Here is a 22,795-nt window from a genome sequence, read left to right as displayed (position 1 = left end):
CTCACCACTCAGCCACACAGACAGACCCATAGAGCTCAGGCTTACACATCCATGATACACAGACAGAGGCAGGGGAAACAAATAATTTTTAATTATAATTTATAAATATTTGTATGAAATAAATAACATTTGTAAAAACCCACAGATTTGTGCTTTTCCGAAAACCGGGTTCGGCTCCAACCTAGTTCAAACCTCTAGCAGGTTGTTGGAGGATACTGATTGGCTATTCAATGAAGTAATTATTAATTAAGACCAGAAGGTGTCCCCCTGGTGGCACACTTGAGTGTGTAGTTTACCATGTAAGCCTCAGTCCTCCCACAGTGAGTGACCTGGTTCAAATCCAGCCTTTGGGCTTTTGTTGCATGTTCTCCCCCCCCTCCTCTCTCTCTCTCTGTCTCTCTCTCTGTCTCTCTCTCTCTCTGTCTCTCTCTCCCACACTTCTGTGTCCTGCTCTTATGATACATCTGTCAATAAAGCATAACATGTCTGAAATAAAATAAAAACATAAAGGAAGAGCTCTTATCTTTGTTTTTTACCATTAAACTTCTCTGAGACCCCCCCCCCCACACACACACACACACACTTTGTGTTGATTGACAGGTGAAATGTAACATTTTTAAAACCAGACAGGTCAAACTTTTTTACAGCGGGATTTTTGCCGAACTCTGTTCTCACTCTCTCGCTCACTCTCTGTCACTGTCACTCACTCAAAAGAAAGCCAGGCTTCCTTCAGGTACCGTCAGGACATTCAGTTTGGGGTGGTGGTGGTTGCTTAAATCTACATACAGTACATTCAGTTAAATTCAGCTTGTGGTGTGTAGTCTACCATGTAAGCTTCAGTCCTCCCACAGTAACCCTGCTACAAATCCAGCGTGCGGGATTTGGTTGCATGTTCTTCTCTCTTCCTCTCCAGCTTTGTGTTGATTGACAGCTGAAATGTATAATTTTTTAAACCAGACAGGTCCAACTTTTTACAGCGGGATTTTGGGCCAACTCTGTTTTCTCTCTCTCTCTCACTCTCTGTATAGGTCTCCCACTCAGAGGAGAGCCACGCTACCTTCAGGTGCATCAGTTAAATCCAGCTTGGGGCGTGCTGGTGGTGGTTGCTTAAACCTGCGCTAAACCTCTGGTGTCACTCCATATTTACTCTTTAGGCTTTAGGACAAGGTGTCACAATAGTCTACTGGACCCAGGATTATATTACTGGATTTCTTCGACCCCAGTAATGTTGTTTCTTATGAATTCTTGTGATTGAAATGTCATATTTATGCCGAGTGGATGAAATTCAACTTGGTTGCTAAGAGTTGCATGTTGGGCAATTTGAGTAATTACCATAATGAGCGAATTAATCGCCAAAACTGGAAATTAGCATGAATTATATAAATAGTGAGGCTGAAACCAGGAAATTATTATACTGTATTGTTGCTTTTAATCAATTTAGAAAGTGACCAAGAGTCTAAATTTATGTTTGGAAGTCCAGTAATTAATCTGTGGCCATAACAGAGTCTACTTAACTATTTCTAAATTGACTAAAAGCTAAAATATACAGTAGCCTTTTCCAGATTTTGGCCTATAGCCAGGCACTTCAAAAGTCCTACAGAGAGAAATACAGTCCTACAGAGAGAAATACAGCATCAGTGGTAGTGCCTTTGTGGTTCACTGTATATGTCAGCTGCTTTCAGAGGGAGAGGTTGTGAGTTCTAACCTTTGGATGTGCATACGCTGAACTTTCATCCATGTTTTTTTAGGCAGCAAAGTTATTTGTATTTGAATAAAAGTGTAAATAGGCATAACATTCTTCTTTTAGTTTTTATTACACTTCTAATAAAGTTAAGAATATTAAAGCCGGCCGCTGGGCGTAAACCAGCTGGTGACATGAATCGAACCAATAGTCCACCTGTCAGGTAGCGTCAGAGACAGAGCGACTCAACCTGCTGAGCTATGAGCTGTTGGAGTTGGCCTTCTAATTCAGAAGGCCAACTCCAAACAGCTCATAGCTCAGCAGGTTGAGTACACACACTTTTTTTTACATCACTTTTCTACACACTGTGTTCACACTGACAACACAGAGCGCATAAAGAGTGAGAAAGGTTGGAATTGAACGAGTGAGCAGCTGTTTAGCTGACTGAGCTAGAGTCAGAGACTGACTAGCATCCTTCATCAGCTTATTTCTATCAGTGTTCAAATTACTGATGATAAAAAAAAAGACATTGCTGGTGCTGCCTGACGCTGGGATTGAACTAACAACCTTCAGACATTCTATAAGATCCACAAATGGATCTGAGCGAGCTATAGCACAAAGTGCTTTTCTAACATTTTCGTATTGTGGTTTTAAACCTTGATCTTTGACTGTTGAAGTAGGTCTGACAAGGAGGAGACAAGACAAGACAAGACAAGACTCTTGTTTCTTAGCACCCCGCCACCCCCACCCCACATATTGGTCTAGCCTCCCCCAAACCCCCCGTAGAACAAATCCTGGAGCCGTGCCTGTTCCTTTCATTTTATTGCCCAAAATTATAGATTCTAGTTTGAGTAGTTAAACTACACCAAAATGACCAAAAGGCAGTTGAACAACTTGACTCACTACACAAATATGAATTTAGTTGAACTACCAGCAAGCTACTGCAAAATGTAATTAAACTACATAGTTACATAGTTCAGTGTGTGTGTGTGTGTGTGTGTGTGTGTGTGTGTGTGTGTGTGTGTGTGTGTGTGTGTGTGTGTGTGTGCGTGCGTGCGTGTGTGTGGGGAGGTGGATTCCGGACACACTCATTTATTTATTAAGCATAAGAAAAATCAGTACAAAGTGCTTTACATTGCAAGAGAGAATATAAACACTGGAAACAATAGTCATTGACAAGACAATGGGAGCAACAGACTTGAAAAATATGTCATTCACACTTTCCCGATAATGTATATTGTTTGAGGCGCCTTCAAGTAAGTTTTAATGGACTAAAGAAAATGTTTTGACAGTATTTACAAAATAAATAGATTCATATTTCTCGCGGGATGAAACCCTAAAAACTCACTTTTATCAGCTGTTATTCATGCTCAGGGCAATTTTATGGTGAAAAACACATCCATACTGGATTTTATATGCAGGTCTTGGCTTTTGGACACGGACCAGTGAGAAAATATCCTTGTGATGATTACGTGTTAGTGGGTATTCTACATTTATCTGTCATCATGTTACCACGCCCAACTCCAAAGGTGTTTAATGTGGCTTGGATAAAGAATATTTTAAATAAAATAAAATTGTTTAAACAAAATTTAATAAAAATAAAGAAAGAAAAAATGTTAGGATATTTAAATTAAATGTGTTTCTCTTAATGTTTGTTTCCATCCACAATAGAGACATTTCTACTGAAAAAAAACTCAACAAACCAAAACAGGCAAACTGGCAATGTTAGCAGTAATTCGACTACATACAGTATTACCACTTAGATTTAAACTAATAAATCAACCCCAAACAGCATTCTTCTCATTTTCATCCTTCTTTGTGGAAGACTTTTCCATCGGAAGCCTTTCTCCATCGAAGTTTGACGTCTTTGCCCATCCCCTTCTCTTCCATCTTCTTCTCCATCTGAACAACAAGAAGCATTGTTTTACTGTATTTTCAAACTGGTGACGCGTCACTTGCTCACAAGCCATCTTCTCAACACTTAACGTTACTGATGCTCATATTGTCCTATCAAAACCAACAAATCTGAGCACTCCCCCACAACAATAACAACAATAACAATTGCTTCCAGACTAAATAGTCCTTGACAATATTTCCTTCTGTTGTTAGTCAGTTTAATCTGAAATGGAGAGTTCTGATATGTTTTACTTAGTTAGAAGTAAAGAATTATCCTAATTACTATTCGTGATTTTTAATAGTGCATGGTATCGATACAGTACAGATCCTATTATTGGTAAGTGACCAAAGCAAACCTGTTTCAAGATGGCCTCCATCGCAGCAGCATCATTCAGGTCATCTGCTGACATCACCTTTATTTTGAACACCTGCTTCTTCTTCTGCTTCTCTGCATCTTTAACACAGGATGGATAGATAGTTAGGGTGATACAGTAGATAGATAGATAGATAGATAGATAGATAGATAGATAGATAGATAGATAGATAGATAGATACATACATACATACATACATACATACATACATACATGTAGATAGATATAGATAGATAGATCTATGATAGATAGATAGATAGATAGATAGATGGATGGATTTAACATTTTTACTATGTTCAACTTTCAAAAAAGATATGCCATAATAAATGTGAATTTGATTAGTGATGGGAATAACTCACGAGTGTAGCAAATGAAATGACGTTTGAATTTACATCTCCTGTCATACCACTTGCCATGCAGCTTGCCAATCCAACTGCCAACGCAGTTGTTATCCCCATTGTCTGGTGCTCCATCTTTCCAGTATGTGAATGAGGAGTTGCTTCCATCTGACCACCACCTCCAGGCGTCTCTGAACAGACCGAACCAAACCCACTTGTTGTGAGCTACCACTGTTTGGATCTTCTGGTTCTCAGCCTGGTTCCTCACACTGGCCAGGTCTGTGTGGTGCTGCCTGCAGTAGCGCTGAGCTTCGCTCCAGGTCTTTAGTTTGCTTACATAGATGTATGTTGGCAAACCTGAAATAATGCATAATATCCGTTTACTTTATTTGCACATACAAATATATGATAAAACAGTCCTTAGTTAGAAGGAAAACATGTAAAGTGGGAGGAAAAGAGGGAAATGGCAGAATATAAATGTGCATGAATGGAGTGAAATTATACATACAAGAAGAACTCAATGTTGTTTTTGTTTGTTTTTTGCTTTTTGTTAGATGAAATAAAGAAACTGTAGGTCCTATTTAAGGGACTCCCCATCAGTGTCGGGTCGTAACTTAGTTTCAGTAACTTTATTACTTTTCCCATTAACTAGTAATGTAAGGGATTACATTTTCCAAAAAGTAATTACATTACACATCCAAATCCAAGTAACTTCAAGTTACTGCATGACTTTCTCCAGCGTTGGCACAGGGCTAAAACAAAGTGTGGAGATAGGTCTGGCTATGCGAGACTTACGATTACTTTTTCGTCCTAGACCAGTGGTTCTCAAAGTGGGGTCCTTGAGGGGGTTCTAGCGGGTCCCTAGCAAAAAGGGGCATCATTTCTTTTCACTATAATTTCATCCATAAGTAACACAATGCCAGCATGATTATTCTCGTCATCTGTTTCATACAATTGTATCTGTAATAAAACATCTAAAAGCAGACATCTTATCAGATGGGGGACCCTGGGACAAAATCTTATCAAATGGGGTCTGTGGTCTAATTTGTGTCAGTTTAGGGGTCCTTGACGTGAAGAAGTTTGAGAACCACTGTAGGCAAATAAATAAAGTCGGCCTACGCGGTTTGGCTGTTTTTTGACTCCTATTGGCTATTGTTCTGATCAAGTGGATTCAGTTCTAAAAGGACAGGTCTAAACAGGTTGTATGTGACTTTCTGGAAGGGGGCTAGCTAAAGTAATATAGTAATTAAAGTAACGAGTAATGTAACTTTTTTAACTTAACTAATTACTGGATTAGTAAAGTCATTGTGTTACTTTTTAAATGAGTAATCAGTAATAAGTAACTAATTACACTTGAGTAACTTGCCCAACGCTGCTCACCATTGGTAGTTGCGTCATCATGGTAGCAGACAAAAGTGAGATTTGAATCGCAGTTGAAATCAAACCACCCGTTCGGGGACATAGCACCACAGAACTGCTTGCCGCCGTAGTTATCAGGTTCATCACTGATCCAGTTTGTAAAGGCAGCTCTTCCCCCTCCATAGATGCTCTCATCGGACAGAGACCACCTCCAGCTGTCTGGTTTGTCATACAGGCCGATCCAGACCAATCCCCCATAAGCGCTGCCTGCAGACTCAACCAGCCTCTTGATGTCGTCCTCGTCGTGGATGGTGGCCAGGTCAGTGAACTTCTCTCTGCAGTAGCTTTGGGCTTCATCCCAGCTCTTTTTCTCTTGAACAAGGTGGTACTGATGATCGAGGCCTGAGCAGAGTCCTGAGAGCGATGACACATTAAGCATCCTGTAGTAACCCCACCTCCACCACACCACACCACACCACACCACACACTGACTACACACCCCACACACACACACACACACACACGCGCACGCACACGCACGCGCACGCACGCGCACGCGCACGCACACGCACACGCACACGCACACGCACCCGCACACGCACACGCACACGCACACGCACACGCACACGCACACACACACGCACACACACACACACACACACACACACGCGCACGCACACACAGACGCAGACACACACATACACACACACAAACACACACACACACAAACACACTGACCCGAGAATAGTAGAATGAACAGCATGGTCCATCTAATAACTGAGGAAAAGAAAATTTAAAGAAATCATTTATTAAATAATGCTCTATAAAAATGATCAGAAATAGTATACATTACAGGAATGTTTGTGTGTGTGTGTGTGTGTGTGTGTGTGTGTGTGTGTGTGTGTGTGTGTGTGTATGTGTGTGTGTGTGTGTGTGTGTGTGTGTGTGTGTGTGGGGGGGGGGGGTTAAGACGTCGTGGTCAGCGTGTGTGTTAAGATGTTGTAGTCAGCGTGTGCGTGTTAAGACGTTGTGTGCGTGTGTTTGTGTTTGTTTGTGTTGTGTGTTGTGTGTGCGTGCATGTGTGTGTGTGTGTGTGTGTGTGTGTGTGTGTTAAGATGTTGTGGTCATTCTGATTTTGATGTTTGTGAATTGTTGAATGTATGTTAGCTACTGTTGGACGTTAAGACTTGACACCAGTTTCTGCAATCAACAAAAATATTTTCTTAAAATAAGTGGATGACATTTATCATTACTGTACATGCTTCAATTAATTTAATAAATGTTCAGGGGCGCTTTGGTGGTATTGTAATTGTTTCCCATTAGGCTACTTTCTATGTTGGATTAAAAAGATCTAATTATCATTCCATTTCAATATTAAAACAATTGCGAGCAGGATGCAATTCTACTCAAACTAAAATTATTCTATCCAAAAATGAATAGCCTGCACTGCACAGAGAGTCAAAGAATCCATTTTCCTGTGCTTTACTCAAGATAAAGGTTGTCTTAAAGCCCATTAAAGCCCCCTTAAAACATGTCTTACCTGGATGTGGACTGGAGACTGATGCCATTGTCAAACTCTCCCTTCGTTGTCTTTATCTTTCCTGCTGATGGTAAAATATGATTGGGGGAAACATAGTAACCAGACCTCCTTTGAAATAAGCTCAGGTCTGCTGCTCACGTCCTCTTCTATAGCGAGGTTTGAGCTCTGATATGCAAAGTATTGACCATCTCATCTCCTGGCAACCGTCAGTCACCTGGTCTCGTCTCCTGCCCTTCCCTCTGAGGCTGTAAGACTATTCAAATATGTCCTGGAGGCCAAGCCACAGCCTTACATAACTACAATTTTAAATGTAGTTCTTTTACACTAACAGTCAATGTAGTGAGTGTATCAAAGGCTCATAAAATACATCTGAAAATAACATTCAAATGTTGTCACAGGGTTACATTTTTGAGAAATAAGTAACTTCAACCTCAGACTGGACTTCATCTTGCCCAGACTCGGACCCGAAGTGTCTCTTTATTAATATTATTCACAACATATTCATTTGGCTGGGCTAAGGATCATGGAAGTGGACATAACCTGTCAGAGTAAATAGCAGCTTTATGGAGGTGGCAGGCACCATGGCCTGTGTCTTTGTTCAAGGCATCATAACAACTGGACCAAGCTGATGTTGTGGGGAACATCGAGTGAAAAGATGCATGACGGGTTGATTTGTCCTTAAAATGAGTTGTGTGTTTGATTGTTATTTTGTATAACCACCGCAGTATGTAATAAGTTATTACAAAATGTGAGTGTTATTACAGAATGAAGTGAAAATGTATAACATGTTTTCATACATAATGTGTTGTTACACAGCTGAATAAAGTACAAAGGATTTTCATTCAGCGTATTAATTTACCTTGATGCCGCCTCAAGGTGATGTCATTTTAGTGAAATGCAGAACTTTCCTTATAGTTTGCATGAGGCAAATGGGGACACACAGCACAGACACTGGGGACACACAGCACAGACACTGGGGACACACAGCACAGACACTGGGGACACACAGCACAGACACTGGGGACACACAGCACAGACACTGGGGACACACAGCACAGACACTGGGGACACACAGCACAGACACTGGGGACACACAGCACAGACACTGGGGACACACAGCACAGACACTGGCATGAGACAAAGGGCTACCAGACATTTTTGGAAAGCAATTTCTTTAACCTGTCATCAATTAGTTACTCGGATAGGCTACTTGAAGAACCAATGAACTCTGATGATGATCAACATAAAGATATTTGACAAGAATGGTCATATTACTTTTGAATGGTGTAATACAGTATGGGTGATACATATATATACGGGCGGCTGTAGCTCAGGAGGTAGAGCGGGTCGTCCACTAATCGCTTTGGGTAAAAGAGGGCGGTGGTTCGATTCCCGCCTCCTCCAGTCTGCATGTCGAAGTGTCCTTGGGCAAGATACTGAACCCCAAATTGCTCCCGTTGGTGTGCCAGCACCCTGCGTGGTAACCTGCCGCAATCGGTGTGTGAATGGGTGAATGTACCTACTGACTCTAAAGCGCTTTGGATAAAAGCGCTATATAAATGCAGGCCATTTACCATATATTATATGGGCACCACTAGTCCTAAGAGAAGGTCACCAATAGAGGCTTGGCAGTTGTGTCATCTCATAGTAGCCATCCTGGAGCCCCAGATAATTGTCTGCATGTAAATATCTAAATAAGAGATAAGATCTAATTTATTGTCCTGAAGGAAATTTGTCTTGGTCACACACACTGTATAAAAACAATATACAATTAGCAAACAACATACATACATACATACATAGACACACACACACACACACACACACACACACACACACACACACACACACACACACACACACACACACACACACACACACACACACACACACACACACACACACACACACACACACGCACACACACACACATAATACAGTATCTGCCTGAGGGTAGAACCTGAGGGTGAGGTTATACCCACCTCAGGGTGGAGGACATGGGTGGGGTCTGACGTGTCTGATGCCATGCCATTTTGCAGGAAGCTCTCAACTACAGCATGGTAGTAAAGGTGCAACATTCGGTTGTTCTTCCGGATGTGTAATTACAGGTTTCCACCCGTAGACACAGCAGAGAGGGCGCCGTTTCCCCGCTGGGAAGCGGAAGAACAACAACGGCCATCTTCAATGGAAAAAAGACAGAAAGTACAGGCTCTGGCATGATTACAACAGCTCGGTATTGGAAACAACTAATTACGCAATATTTATTAGGAACACCAATTGGCGACGGACAACAACCTTGTGTGTCAGGCAAGTACTGTTTTATTGTGTATGAAGAGGATGGACGGCCAGTAACTGGTGCCAGCACCCTCAGACGAAAGCCTGTTTTTAGCGCAGCCTAACAACGCCATATTTAGGTGCCACGCCGAAACTCAGAATGAATAATGAAGGCTGGGTCTCGCATCGAGGCAGCTAGCATTTAACCTCCTCTGCTTATGTGGACTGTCTGATGTTTGCATATCCACTTACATCATGTATGCCTGTGTATACTCAGACATGCAAACACACACACACGCACGCACACGCACACGCACACGCACACACACACGCACGCACGCACGCACGCACGCACACGCACACACACACACACACACACACACATTCCCATCCTCTCTTTGTCTCTCTCTCTCTCTCTCTGTCTCACACACACCACACCTCCCTGCCATCTCCTTGACGTCACCGGCAGGCCGCTGATGGTCAGTGGCAGCTGTCATGACAGCCGCCGGTCACAGCGAGCAGCGCTCAGCCGCTCCGCCGGGGACCAGGGCGGGTTAATGAAAGCGCCGACCCGGCCTGGACACTCGCTGGCATGTTGCACCTACCATTTTCTGCCCGATGGAGGTCACACGGCAAAAAGTCACAGATTCACTCTGGAATATGTCGTCGTCGTCCCCCCTCCCGCTGAATTGGACCACAGATATCGCTTTCAGACAGACACGGTTCTGGTTCTGGCTCCGGCTCCGTTCTGGAGTCTCAGAACCTTGGTGCTTTCTGGCGAACCAGCCCGTGTTCACACCAGTTTAAGCGGAACCAAAGTGGGAGGACATTATTCGGTAGTCCTACTTCAGTCGCCACTAAATTTGGTTTTTTGGTTTTGGTTTGGTTTCCTCAGGAGACCACTGCAAATTATTTTTCTCCATCTTGTCACTGCCTTCTTCTCCTTCCTGCTCGTTTTTCACAGGCTAGAATGAGACACGCCCGCTGATGATTTCACGGTTCCCAAGGAAAAACCAACTATTTTTTGGTTCCGCTGAGAACCAACTTTTCAGTTTCCGAACCAATTATTTTTTCGGTCTGAACGCGCCAGCCGGTTCAAATTTGGGTTCGGGAACCGGAACCGGCACGGAGCCCTGCCGGTGTGAAAGCCCTAAGAGAGGGCGCTATCATTGTGATTTTTTTGGTTTCAATTCAGTTTTGGGCATAGAGATGGATCATCATGATAATGCTAGATTAATAAACGCTGGTTCTACAGGCACATGTTCATGTGGTCTAAAAGCCAAGCAGCACATCCAACATGCCATAAAGCTGACAGCAGCAACAAAACTTTAATTCAATGGAAACGTCGACATCTTCCCAGACTTTTAGAATGTATGAGATTCCAGGTAGATCTTGAAATTAATCGAATGTGTGGAATCCCTTGGAAGCCACATGTATGAAGTCTCCGTGGTCAAATGAATGGTGGGAAATGGAATGACACTTCCTGTAAGCAGCGTGGGGATAGAGCTATCATCTGAACAGTCTCTCAGTTCATTAAACGTCTCTCAGTTCATTAAACGTCTCTGATCTCATTAAATCCTCCCCGCGGTGTGGGCCACCTTGGCATCCAGAGACATTGGTCAAACAGAGGGTGATCATTTTTGAGGTGCTTTCAAAAGCCTTTGCGGGGGGGTTTGATTGAGCTTGTCTATAGAGCTGTCAGGACAGACGGACAAAGAGCTCCACAAAGAATTGGTTCTGATAGAAAGTAGTTAATTACTCCCACAGAGCCTTCGTGATGCATCCACTTCAATGTGTCCCCCACACAGGCAAGGCTGTTGAGTCATACCGTCTAAAAATGGCCGTCAAAGGAAACGTCACTCAGTCACCGCTCCATCGGTTGTCCTTAAACGAAAAGCACCTTTATTCGTCTTTGATGAGGAGGAGGAGGAAGGAGGGGGCAGCGAGCGGTGTTTTTACAGGGCGAAACAGACGCACATCATCACAGAGTCCACAGGAGTCTAAGGCAGGGGCGGTTCTAGGCCGTTTTTGGGTGGGCTTTAGCCCACCCAAAAATAGTCTCAGCCCACCCAAAAAAATAGACACAATTTTTTTTTTTTTTTTTTTTTTTTTTTTAATCCCTCTCCAAATCCATGGTGGTCATTAGTAGCAGTTTCTGACTACACTCAATGCGCTGTGTGCATGTTTCCCCCCCCCCCTCTATGTTCTTAGGGTGGGCTGAGACAAAAATTTAGGGGGGTTCAGCCCACTCGAAAAGTTTCTAGAACCGCGGCTGCGCAGGCGCTCCCTCCTCCATCTATCTGCCTAATCCCACATCACTTCACACAGGTCACACACACAGTACAGCAGCGAAGTGGTCCTCCACAGTCCACACAATCGTTCTCCCCACTCATGATCAATGAAACTGAGGTGAGCATTGAGCAGTCAGAGTCGTTAGTAGTTACTTAATTAGCGCATATTGATATGCAAATTAGCACGTAACGTTGTCGTAGGCTAAACAAAAGAACTTGTCGCTGTGCCTGCCAGACAAACAGGTGGACTGGAGGAAGGTAGGTAGGCTACCATGGCACCAGCCAGCCATGTCATGCTAGCTCGCAGTAAGCGGGTGTAAATGGATGTGATGTTTTTTGAGAAACATATGGGCATAAGTGACAAACATTTTCAAACGGGTCCCTTGTTATCTGAATGAAATAAAGCCCTTCAGAATCGCAAGTGGCTGCTTTACACAGCCTGTCTGATGTGATGATGACGATAGCTTAACATGCGTGCATGGCATCACTTATGTCTTGCTGTGATGTTAGTTCAGTATCTCAATAAAAGTTCTTACAGGCTTGTTATTTCCCTCTAAGGCAGGGATGTCAGAGATACGGCCCGCGGGCCGGATCCGGCCCACGGGCAGGTTTCATCCGGCCCGCGAGATGTTTTGGAATATTATATATATATATATTATTATTATTATTAAATTCGCACCCCATTATCATGAACTACGTGTGGCTAATAAGCAAGCTAAGAGTTCATTCATAAGTTATTTAACCTGCACTACAAGGAAGTATGTCAGTAGGTCATCAGGTGTAAACAAAGCCGCCATGATGTCACGCTGGAATTGAATCGCGCATTCAGCTACCTACCAAAAAACAAAAGAATCAACAAGATCAGGTGCGGACTGCATAATCAGGCACGTCAGGCAAATGCCCGGTGGCCTGGCCTGGCCTGCAAAAAAAACAAAAAACAAAAAATTGTGCCCGCAGTCAGGCCACTCACTGAACAGCAGGCCAGGCGCCGCCTACTGGTTTACTAGTGGTTTTATTACTTTATTCAGGATTAAAGTGGGTGCATCTCATTGTAAAATTGGACTTGGCCCAAATTGGGCTTCAAACGGCCCAAATTGGGCTTCAAACGGCCCAAATCTGGCTTTAAACGACCCAAATTGGGCTTCAAACGGCCCACATCTGGCTTCAAACGGCCCAAATTGAGCTTTAAACGGCCCAAAATTTTCTGACGCCGGCACGCGCGTCGGCCCGTATCGGCCTGGCCTGCTTGGTATCTAATGCCTAATGATCCCAGTCCGCCCCTGAACAAGATGCTGTCGAAAAAGAGAAAGGTTGACACGGAATGCAGGCAGTTTCAAGAGAAATGGAAAGAGCAGTATTTCTTTTGTGAAGTAAATGGGTACAGTAAATGAGTCGAATTGATTTTAGTAAAAAAAACATCCGGCCCCCATGAGGTCTCAGTTGAACAAATCCGGCCCTCTACCTAATATGAGTCTGACACCCCTGCTCTAAGGGAGTGCAAGGCAGATATTTAAACAGCCTTGTTTGTGTACAGTACCAGTGGCATGGGAGTAATAAAAAGGGATTAAGGACCAGGACCCCTGGTGGTCAGTAAGATGGGCTGGTTGAGCCAATGTTAAAATGATCTTTATTTATTATTTATTTTTGCTTTAAAACTATTTTTTAATTTTCTGCTTAAAGTTCATGAAAAAAGTGGCATTCTTGTTTTTTCACACAATAATTTCATAATACCATTTGTAATGCCACCGTTGTAGTGCTGTTGTTCAAAATTAAAGTACATTTTCTCAGATTTATTGGTGTCTTTCTAGTCACACAATTTAATAGTCAGTGTTTCCCATACACTGATCTATTTGTGGTGGTACACCCTACATAGATTTTGACCCCCACAAATACTGCCACATATTAATTTCAACTAGTTGACTGCAAACTCCTGCTTTAGTGCTTACAGTATATTATTATCTTGTCGGAATATTATTCCAGCCAATAAGTTAGGAAGTTCCCTTTTGATTTAATTTTACTTTTGTTTTGCCTACAAAGCAAAATGTTACTTTACTTGAAACTCCCCTGAAGTGATTTTGGTATTATTTATGCAAGCATAATTCTACCATATAGTAACCTGTATGCAGAATATATATAGTATACTGTATATAGGGAAACAATTATTTTTTCATTGCTGTAAAACCACAGAACGGTAAAGAAGATATTGATGTGTGTAGTTCTTCATAGATCTCTAGTCTCTTCATTTTGATCTCAAAGTGCGCCAGTTTGATCCATTTTTACTTGAAACTGTACAAAATTTTCTTCCGGGGGGGCATGCCCCCGGACCCCCCTAGGGGTTCAGTGGTCCATGACCTTTGGGTGGGCTGAGCCCACCCAAAGCTCTGATGCTAAAACCGCCCCTGGTCTAAGGCCATGTTCAGACTAGGACGCCAAATCTAATTTGTCAACTTTAGTGACCTATTAATGACTTTATCCAGATTGGTTTTATGAGTCTGGACGCTCCAAGTCTGATTTGTGTCACTTGTCCCAAACCACATTATGGAGGTAGTTTCCAATCGGCTTTCGACTGATGTGACTTGAGTGCGGACGTGCAGATCCACCAAATCTGATTTGAACGTCACTCGCAACTCGTCATCAAATGCTTCTGCGCAGGAAAACCACGTCACCAACGTACGTATTTACTGACGCCCACGTCATTACCATAGCAACCCATGCAGATAGGCTGTTTAGGTCTGGACACACAGATCCGACTTGAGAATCAGATTTGTGGCAGTGCGGACACACTCCCAAATCAGATTTGGGAAACCAATCAAGATCATGATGATTAATGACTTTATCAGCAAATCAGATTTGCCTGTAATGTGAACATGGCCTTAAGAGCCGCCACTCGTCGGACTCCTTACGAGGCCGTCTACATGAGACGAGTCCGGCGTCAGGAGGAGGGGATGGTGAGCTGTGATTTCAATAGGCTGCTGGATCAGAGGCTCTCTCTGTTCTCCTGGCTGCAGCCTTTCCGCTCGCATGCTCCTCATAATTGCTCTTGCTCAGAGGACATGCTGCTTCCGTCCTCCCGCATTAGAGCTGAGGAGCCTCAGCCAAGCAGAACCTGCAGCTTTTCCCTCCTCGCAGCATCTCTTCCCTCCTCGCAGCATATCTTCCCTCCTCGCAGCATCTTTTCCCTCCTCGCAGCATCTTTTCCCTCCTCGCAGCATCTCTGCCAAGTCTGCTTTCAGGTGAGGAGAGAACGAGAAGAGCTGCTTCATCACTGACAGCATCGTGGTCTCTTCCAGCGTCACGCTGCCAACTCTGACCCTGAAGGTTGACCGTGACATGTTCTCTGTTGACCTTTGACCTTGGCACGTTTTGCTGCCGCCGCTTTAGGCCGACCACAGCCAGGATGGCCTCTAAGCACTAGATCACACCACTGTTTGTCTGCATACGTACATCATTGCATGTCTCCTTCACCTCTCTCCCATTCATTTCTCATGGTGAAATTTTATTATAAATGATAGTGGATCTTAATGTATGTTGTTTCCCGCAGGAAGAATGTCCAAACACCTCAAAGTCACCAGTAATGGATTAGCAAATTAGTGGCCAGCTGTCATATGCTGCTAGCTGGTGCTTTGCAGCCCATCGCTCCTCATCAAGAGCACCTTTGAATAATGTTGAAGATAAAGTAACGGACGAGGTGATATCACTTCTGCTAAATGAGCCATTTGAAAGCACAGCTCATTTTTCATAATCCTACAGAAGTCAATTAAGGCACTTCTATTGCTAAAGGGAGCCCCAAGGAGACAATGCCAGGGAAGAGACGCAAGTGAGATTTAAGTCCCGGGAGAAAGAAGAAAAAAAACGGGCAAAGTCGATCAGTAGAGATGCAACAGGGGAATGTCAGAAGCAGCATCTAAACAGAGAAAACAAATGATGGGCTATAAACATGTCAGACACCGTTGACCAATTTTCAGCAGCTAGCCTGCTGCGCTCGTAGCGTCTGACCGGAGCAGCACAGCCGAGCAGCACAGCCGAGCAGCACAGCCGGGTGACACGCCTGACCGGAGCAGCACAGCCGGGAGACACGCAGTGTTGGGCAAGATACTTTCAAAATGTAATATACTACATATTACTAGTTACTTTCATTTGAGTTACTTTACAATATTACTTTCTGTGTAGAGTAACTCATCACTTATTACACTACCTTTGCATTACTTTTACCAAAACAACAGCAGCAGCAGGATGACATCGCCACCCCGTAACCATCCCGAAAAATAATTTCAACCGCCTTGAAGTCAGTGTAAAAAATCCAAAATTCTAAATGTTATTCCTTTGTTATTGTGATCTATAGTGGTTATTTGCATAAGAACACAGTTTGATTAGGAAATGATTGTATTTTTTTCTTTGATTTAATAAAATGTAACTCAATTTGTAACTTGAGTTACTTGACAAAGTAACTGGTATAATATTACTGAAATCCTATAAGGAATAAGTTATATTACTGAGTTACTGCTAAAAGTAATATATTACATGTAATATGTTACTTTTGTAATGAGTTACCCCCAACACTGGTGACACGCCACAGCGCAAAGGCCAGAACAACAAATTGCTTGTCAGCTAATTAAAACAATATTGTTTTATTTTGTTGGGCTCCGTGCGGTCCCACGAGACCTGAAGAGCTACGATGCCATGTCTTGCATTGACAATGAGTCAGAGGAAGAAATGTTTCTGAAATGGAACTCTTGTCAAGAGGCACTTGCAAAAACAGCCCTACTTAAAACAAGCTAAATATTCTTCAATTTTGTCAAATTGTCTTATATCAAGCCAAAATTCTGTCAATGGGATAAGCAAATTTTGCTTGACTAGAATTCTTAAAACTAGCAAAAGAAATCTAGCCACTGATGAAAGACCATACTGGGCCTTAAAACTAGACAAAAAATGCCCAAATTTAAGCAAGTTCTGATGATACTCTTCACAAACGTGAATAACTTTGATGCCTTTTGAAGTGTTTTATAAAAATCGCGTTTAAACAAAAACACATTTACGTTGCAAAAGTCATAAAAGTTATTCACGTTTGTGAAGATGATCATGCAGAACCCAGATTCGCGTTCCCATAAACTTTTGTTAACCACAGACCTTATTTTATGCCATTTTGTGTAGAAAAGGCAGGGTAAACACAGGTGCAAGCAAAACACTAATGAGGGTTTCCAACTTCCATGATTGGAGGTTTGACATGTATCGGTTCTGTCAGCTTTCTAATAATAGGCGGGTCCGGTTCGGTTCTGGGTAGGCTACTACATTTCTGTCTTTTTGGGTTTGGGCAAAACTTTGGACCCGTGAAGACCTCCACCCCCCCCCCTCCCCCCCCTCTCTCCATACCTCCTTCTCTGTTCTCTCCTCCTCCACATTTCCCATTTTCTCCCCACCCTCGCCCTAATCCGGGCCCGTATCCTACTCCCTCCCTCCACCCTAGACCCTACCTCTACCCTGGCTCTCCCTCCCCTGCACTCTCCCACCTCTCCTTCTCTGTTCCCTCCTCCTCCACATTTCCCAATTCCTCCCCACCTCCTCCCTCTCACATTCCCCCTGCTCTCCCTCCCCTGCACCCTCCCACCTCTCCTTCTCTGTTCTCTCCTCCTCTCTGTCCTCTCCCCTCTCTTACATTCCCCCTGCTCTCCTTCCCCTGCACCCTCCCACCTCTCCTTCTCTGTTCTCTCCTCCTCTCTGTCCTCTCCCCTCTCTCACATTCCCCCTGCTCTCCTTCCCCTGCACCCTCCCACCTCTCCTTCTCTGTTCTCTCCTCCTCCACATTTCCCATTTTCTCCCCACCCTCGCCCTAATCCGGGCCCGTATCCTACCCCCTCCCCTCCCCCAACCCTAGACCCTACCTCTACCCTGGCTCTCCCTCCCCTGCACCCTCCCATCTCTCCTTCTCTGTTCCCTCCTCCTCCACATTTCCCATTTCCTCCCCACCTCCTCCCTCTCACATTCCCCCTGCTCTGCCTCCCCTGTACCCTTCCACCTCTCCTTCTCTGTTCTCTCCTCCTCTCTGTCCTCTCCCCTCTCTCACATTCCCCCTGCTCTCCTTCCCCTGCACCCTCCCACCTCTCCTTCTCTGTTCTCTCCTCCTCTCTGTCCTCTCCTCCCTCTCACATTCCCCCTGCTCTCCCTCCCCTGCACCCTCCCACCTCTCCTTCTCTGTTCTCTCCTCCTCCACATTTCCCATTTCTCCCCACCCTCGCCCTAATCCGGGCCCGTATCCTACTCCCTCCCCTCCCCTCCCCCAACCCTAGACCCTACCTCTACCCTGGCTCTCCCTCCCCTGCACCCTCATCTCTCCTCCTCTGTTCTCTCCTCCTCCACATTTCCTATTTTCTCCCCACCTCCCCCCTCTCCTCCCTCACATCCCCCCGCTCTCCCTCCCTCCTCCACTCTCCTGCTTTCTCCTCTTCCCGGTGTTCTTCCTCTTCCCCCCTTCCCCCACTACTCTAAAGCATAGTACACATTTTACTCCAAAGCATGGCACCCACTCTATCCCCTCCAATATTCCGCCACTATTTAAAGCATGGCATAGCATGGCAATATTCCGCCACTATTTAAAGCATGGCACCCATGCTCTTAGTATTTCGCCACTATTCAAAGCATGGCACCCACTCTTCCCTAAAGCAAGGCACCCATAAGCTCTATATGTGAACATGTGCTTATTTGGCAAAAGGACTCACTACTAAAGGCTTGCAGCCAATTAAATTAGGCATAGTTTGGTTGCTTAGAAATTGACATATGTCCGTTTGCAAGATGTGCGTCTATATTTCTCATTCTCTCCCCACCTCCTCCCTCCCCCTGCTCTCTTCTCCCCCACACCCCCCCCCCTTCCCCTCTCCTGCTCTCTCCTCTTGCTCCTTCCCCACCTCCTATACCCTCCAACATCTCCCATTCCCTCCCCACCCCATCACTCTCTCACATTCCCCCTGCTCTTCCCCCTTCTCCTGCTCTCTCCTCTGCTCTCTCTTCATTTCTATATTTTCTATATTATCAATTGTTCAAATGTTATCTTTATTCTGTATATTCTTGTTACTGTTGTGTTAGCTAGAATCAGCTAGACATACTTTCTGTGAAGCCCTCTGAGACATGCTTGTGAATTAGGGCTATATAAATAAACTTGACTTGACTTGACTTGACCTTCCTGTCTCTCTGTCTCATCTGAAAAAGAAAAGACTTCATTAGGCCTACCTTATCTTTCCCCAACAAAAACACACACTGCTCCCTCTTTTGTCCCGTGCTCGTCATGGAAGAAGGAAAGGAGATTTTCCTTAATGACCTCTCACTGTGAATAAAGCTCCTTTTTCTCGGCATAAATTAATTTCCACATTAGAACAAAATTGATTCAATTTAAACTCTGTGCTATGGGTCAGTGCCTCCGGCACACGCAGACACGCACGCACGCAGACTAGCACGCACGCACGCACGCACGCAGACACACACACACACACACACACACACACACACACACACACACACACACACACACACACACACACACACACACACACACACACACACACACACACACACACACACATACACCATAACATTAATTTATTGGTTGATCCTTCAAGTCATCATCATCATCATCATCATCATCAACCTTTTTTTAAACAGGCAAGTTAATTAAGAACAAATTCTTATTTTCAATAACGGCCAAGTACTCTATACAACTGCAGTTTGATTTGATTTGTACGTCTGTGTTTCTGCATCTCACACAGTTCAGGTGCAAATGAGAACATGGTATTTAGTTTTAGTTTTTATAATGGAACAACATCATGTTGACTTATTCAATCTATTTTGTTCATAAATATGAATCTAAGTCTCAAGACAAAAACAAAATATCACCTCAGGAGTGCTTGTTGGGTTACTGCAACAGTTCCAAATTCATTAGAGGTTTTATTGGGGGGGGGGGAAACACTTTTTCATCATAAAATAAATAATAATGATAAATATAGCCGCAAGCGGCGATGCGGGGTCCAAGCTTCTGGTGACTTGGGGGTTATATGTCAGATAATATAGACACTGAATTGCACATTTAGTCAGAGTTGATATGTGCACAAGTGTACCAAGTTTGTAGTAAGTAATATGTAGTAAGTAGCAGAGATGAAATATTTCTTCATCTCCAGAAAGGTGTACAGACAGACTAACAGATAGACAGACAAACAGACACTCAGACACACAAGTTACTTGCCTCCTTGCTGTTGTGGAGTGGATGAGGTACTGCGAGAGCTGATGTTATGTAGAGGAAGGATGAGCTACTTTACTTGCCGCAGGTTTGCTCTGGAAATGCTGGATGAATGCAGGATGCTGGCACGAGGTGAGTGATGACTGCACAAGTGTGATTTAAGCTGTGGTGATGGGGGCTTTATATAGTACCAGGAGAAGGGCATTTATGATGTCATTTATGATGTAATTTATGATGTCATTTATGATGTCATCTATGATGTCATCTATGATGACATAGTGTCAAAGTTTAAACATTTATCATTTCAAGACGGTTTCACGTATCCAAATTCTTTATACAACTTTAGATCAGGGAAGTCCAGAGATGACACAGAAAAAGTTTGGGCTCATTCGGGCAAATGGCCTAGGATGAGTTTTTTTTTTTTTTGGAAAATCTAGCAGGCTTAAATGGGTGTGAGTTATGGGTCAATACGCAAAAGGGTCTGTTATAGCGCCACCATCTGGCCAATATGGCTAATTTTTTGTCTCTGAGCAGTGGGGCACATTTCCAACCTATGTGCAAGGTCTGGCTACTGTAGCCCTTACGGTTTTTGACGTGCATGCTGTTTTAGGGCAGAATAATAATAATAATAATAATAAACGGAACAGATACAATAGGGATCCACGCACTTCGTGCTTGGACCCCTAATAATGATGATGATAATAATAATAAGCTTGCAGTGCTTGGCTGACTACTATACTTGCAGCGACTTGACAACCTTTCCTTCTTGGATGACATTTCAAACAGATTTAGCAAATAAACAAATACACCCATGATGAATATGAATTGATCAATTAACCATATAGTCTATTTGCTTTGGCAGGTTTAGCATTGCATTAATTATATACAGACTTATCAGATTATTCTTGGCATATTGTTCTTTTTCTTTTTTTACTACATTAATTTTGTAAGATTTTGTAATATGCCGGATGCATGGGAGGGAGCTGTAACAAAGTCAATAAAATGACAAGTGAATAAAATGGGAGAACTCCATACACCCACAACACATAAGACACCAGTTGTGATAAATATGTATGACGGCTCCTCTGAAACCCAACAGTGGAGTCATCTTACATTTCAGCAGACAGACCCATGGGTCTGATTTGTATATGATGTGCAGTGATCCAGACACGCCTAGCCTCACTGATCCAGCCTCATCCTGCAAGGGGCCAGACTCATTTCAAGTAGCTGTTTTCCTCTCACATCATGAGCTACTCCTCCCACTCCTGACAGAAGGCCCGGGTCGGGTCGGGTCAGGGTGGCTGCCAGCCTAAATGCAGTGGTGGAATGTAACTAAGTGCATTTATTCAAGTACTGTACCTAAGTACAATTTAGAGGTACTTGTACTTTACTTGAATATTTCCATTTCATGCTAGTTTAGACTTCTACTCCACTACATTTCAGAGGGAAATATTGTACTTTTTACTCTTGGTTTTAATTTATTTTACAGCTTTAGTTACTAGTTACTTTGTAGATTTCGATTATGAATACAAATGATAAATCATCTATATGATATATTTTTTACCCAGCAGTATAACAAGTCATTAAAATTATCTCCACCTTAACCAGCTGCAACATTAGTTAACCTTTTTGTACTTTTTAAGATTTTGAATGCAGGACTTTTACAAGATCCTGGATGTTTGTTGTTTGAGGGCCACAATGGAAATAAGTTGAATGACTTTATTGTGATATCCTGATGAATGATTTTATACTGTATGCTTTTCGGTGTATTGTATTTTTTAATTTGTCGAATAAATTCAATCAATCAATCAATCAATCAATCAATCAATCAATCAAGATACACTTTAATAGCCAGAGTAATTAATTAGATTACAAATGAGGAATTTGACTGAGTGCAAGTATGCTGCGCAGTGGTCACATCAATGGGTCTTTTTTGTGTCTAAAAGGCAGGAAGTAACACAGGTGCAAGCAAACATTAATGAGGGTTTCCAACTTCCGATCCACTTAGGTGTTCCAGTGCCGGGGGTCCTCGTTAACGTTTTGCTTGCACCTGTGTTACTTCCTGCTTTTTAGACACAAAATGGCTACGGTGAAAAAGGCTAATAGTAGAGACGATGCGATGCAGAAAAACAATCACAGATTCTAAAGTGCAGTTGCCTAAGTCCTTATTTGTGGCGGCTTTTGGGTATTTTGGGCAGTTGGGTAGAAACTGTCCCTTGTAATAAAGTAACAAACTTGTAACAAAGTTACATTGTGCGATTGCTACTTTCTGATCTGAATAGTTCTTCCACCGCTGCCTGAATAGCATAAGATTCGAAGGCTCATACGGTCGCGTTTCAATGTGAAATGAATCACAGCATCTGTTTATTCACACATACACAGCCACTGATTCTGATTGGAACCAGATTTGAGAAGTCTTCCACCATCGCATGCATACCGGCCCTGGAGGCCTGTGCTCCAGCCTGCAGCGGAGCATGAGCTCATCCCCAGCTGAGGAGGAAGGGCGGGGGGGTCGGTGGGGGTCAGGGAGGAGGCAGTATATCCAGGGGCTTCATGGAGGCTTAAAAACAATGAGGTCATACACGTTGATCGTTAATTGCATCACGAAACTGAACCGTGGAAAAACAAGATGGGATATTTCCTGGAAGTGCACATGTCCTCTGAGTGTTGTGTGAGATGTGATTGTGTGCTGCTGCCAAAATAACAACACAAACAGCTTCAGACTCCACTGGAACATGATGTCATCTGCTCCTTAAAGGAACAAAAATCAGCCCATTACAATGTAACACCGTCGTTATGTGCCGGGCCTTTCTGGGGCCAT

The 22,795-nt window shown here is 43.4% G+C and overlaps 1 protein-coding gene across 1 annotated transcript in view; it reads right to left on the bottom strand.

Moving 5' to 3' along the window:
- Positions 1 to 22,448: 22,448 nt before the first annotated feature.
- Positions 22,449 to 22,795, bottom strand: part of slc49a4 (solute carrier family 49 member 4) — a 66,173-nt gene continuing 65,826 nt past the window's right edge. The window contains exon 9 of the mRNA XM_083641867.1: positions 22,449 to 22,534. Coding sequence (XP_083497993.1) covers positions 22,497 to 22,534 — 38 coding nt within the window. The 3' untranslated portion in view covers positions 22,449 to 22,496. The remainder of the gene's footprint in view (positions 22,535 to 22,795) is intronic.

Source organism: Poromitra crassiceps (genome assembly GCF_964638095.1).
Source record: "Poromitra crassiceps genome assembly, chromosome: 8".
NCBI classification, from domain to species: domain Eukaryota; kingdom Metazoa; phylum Chordata; class Actinopteri; order Beryciformes; family Melamphaidae; genus Poromitra; species Poromitra crassiceps.
The sequence above is the reverse complement of the archived record's forward strand: the minus strand, read 5'-3'. Positions and strand labels throughout refer to the sequence as shown.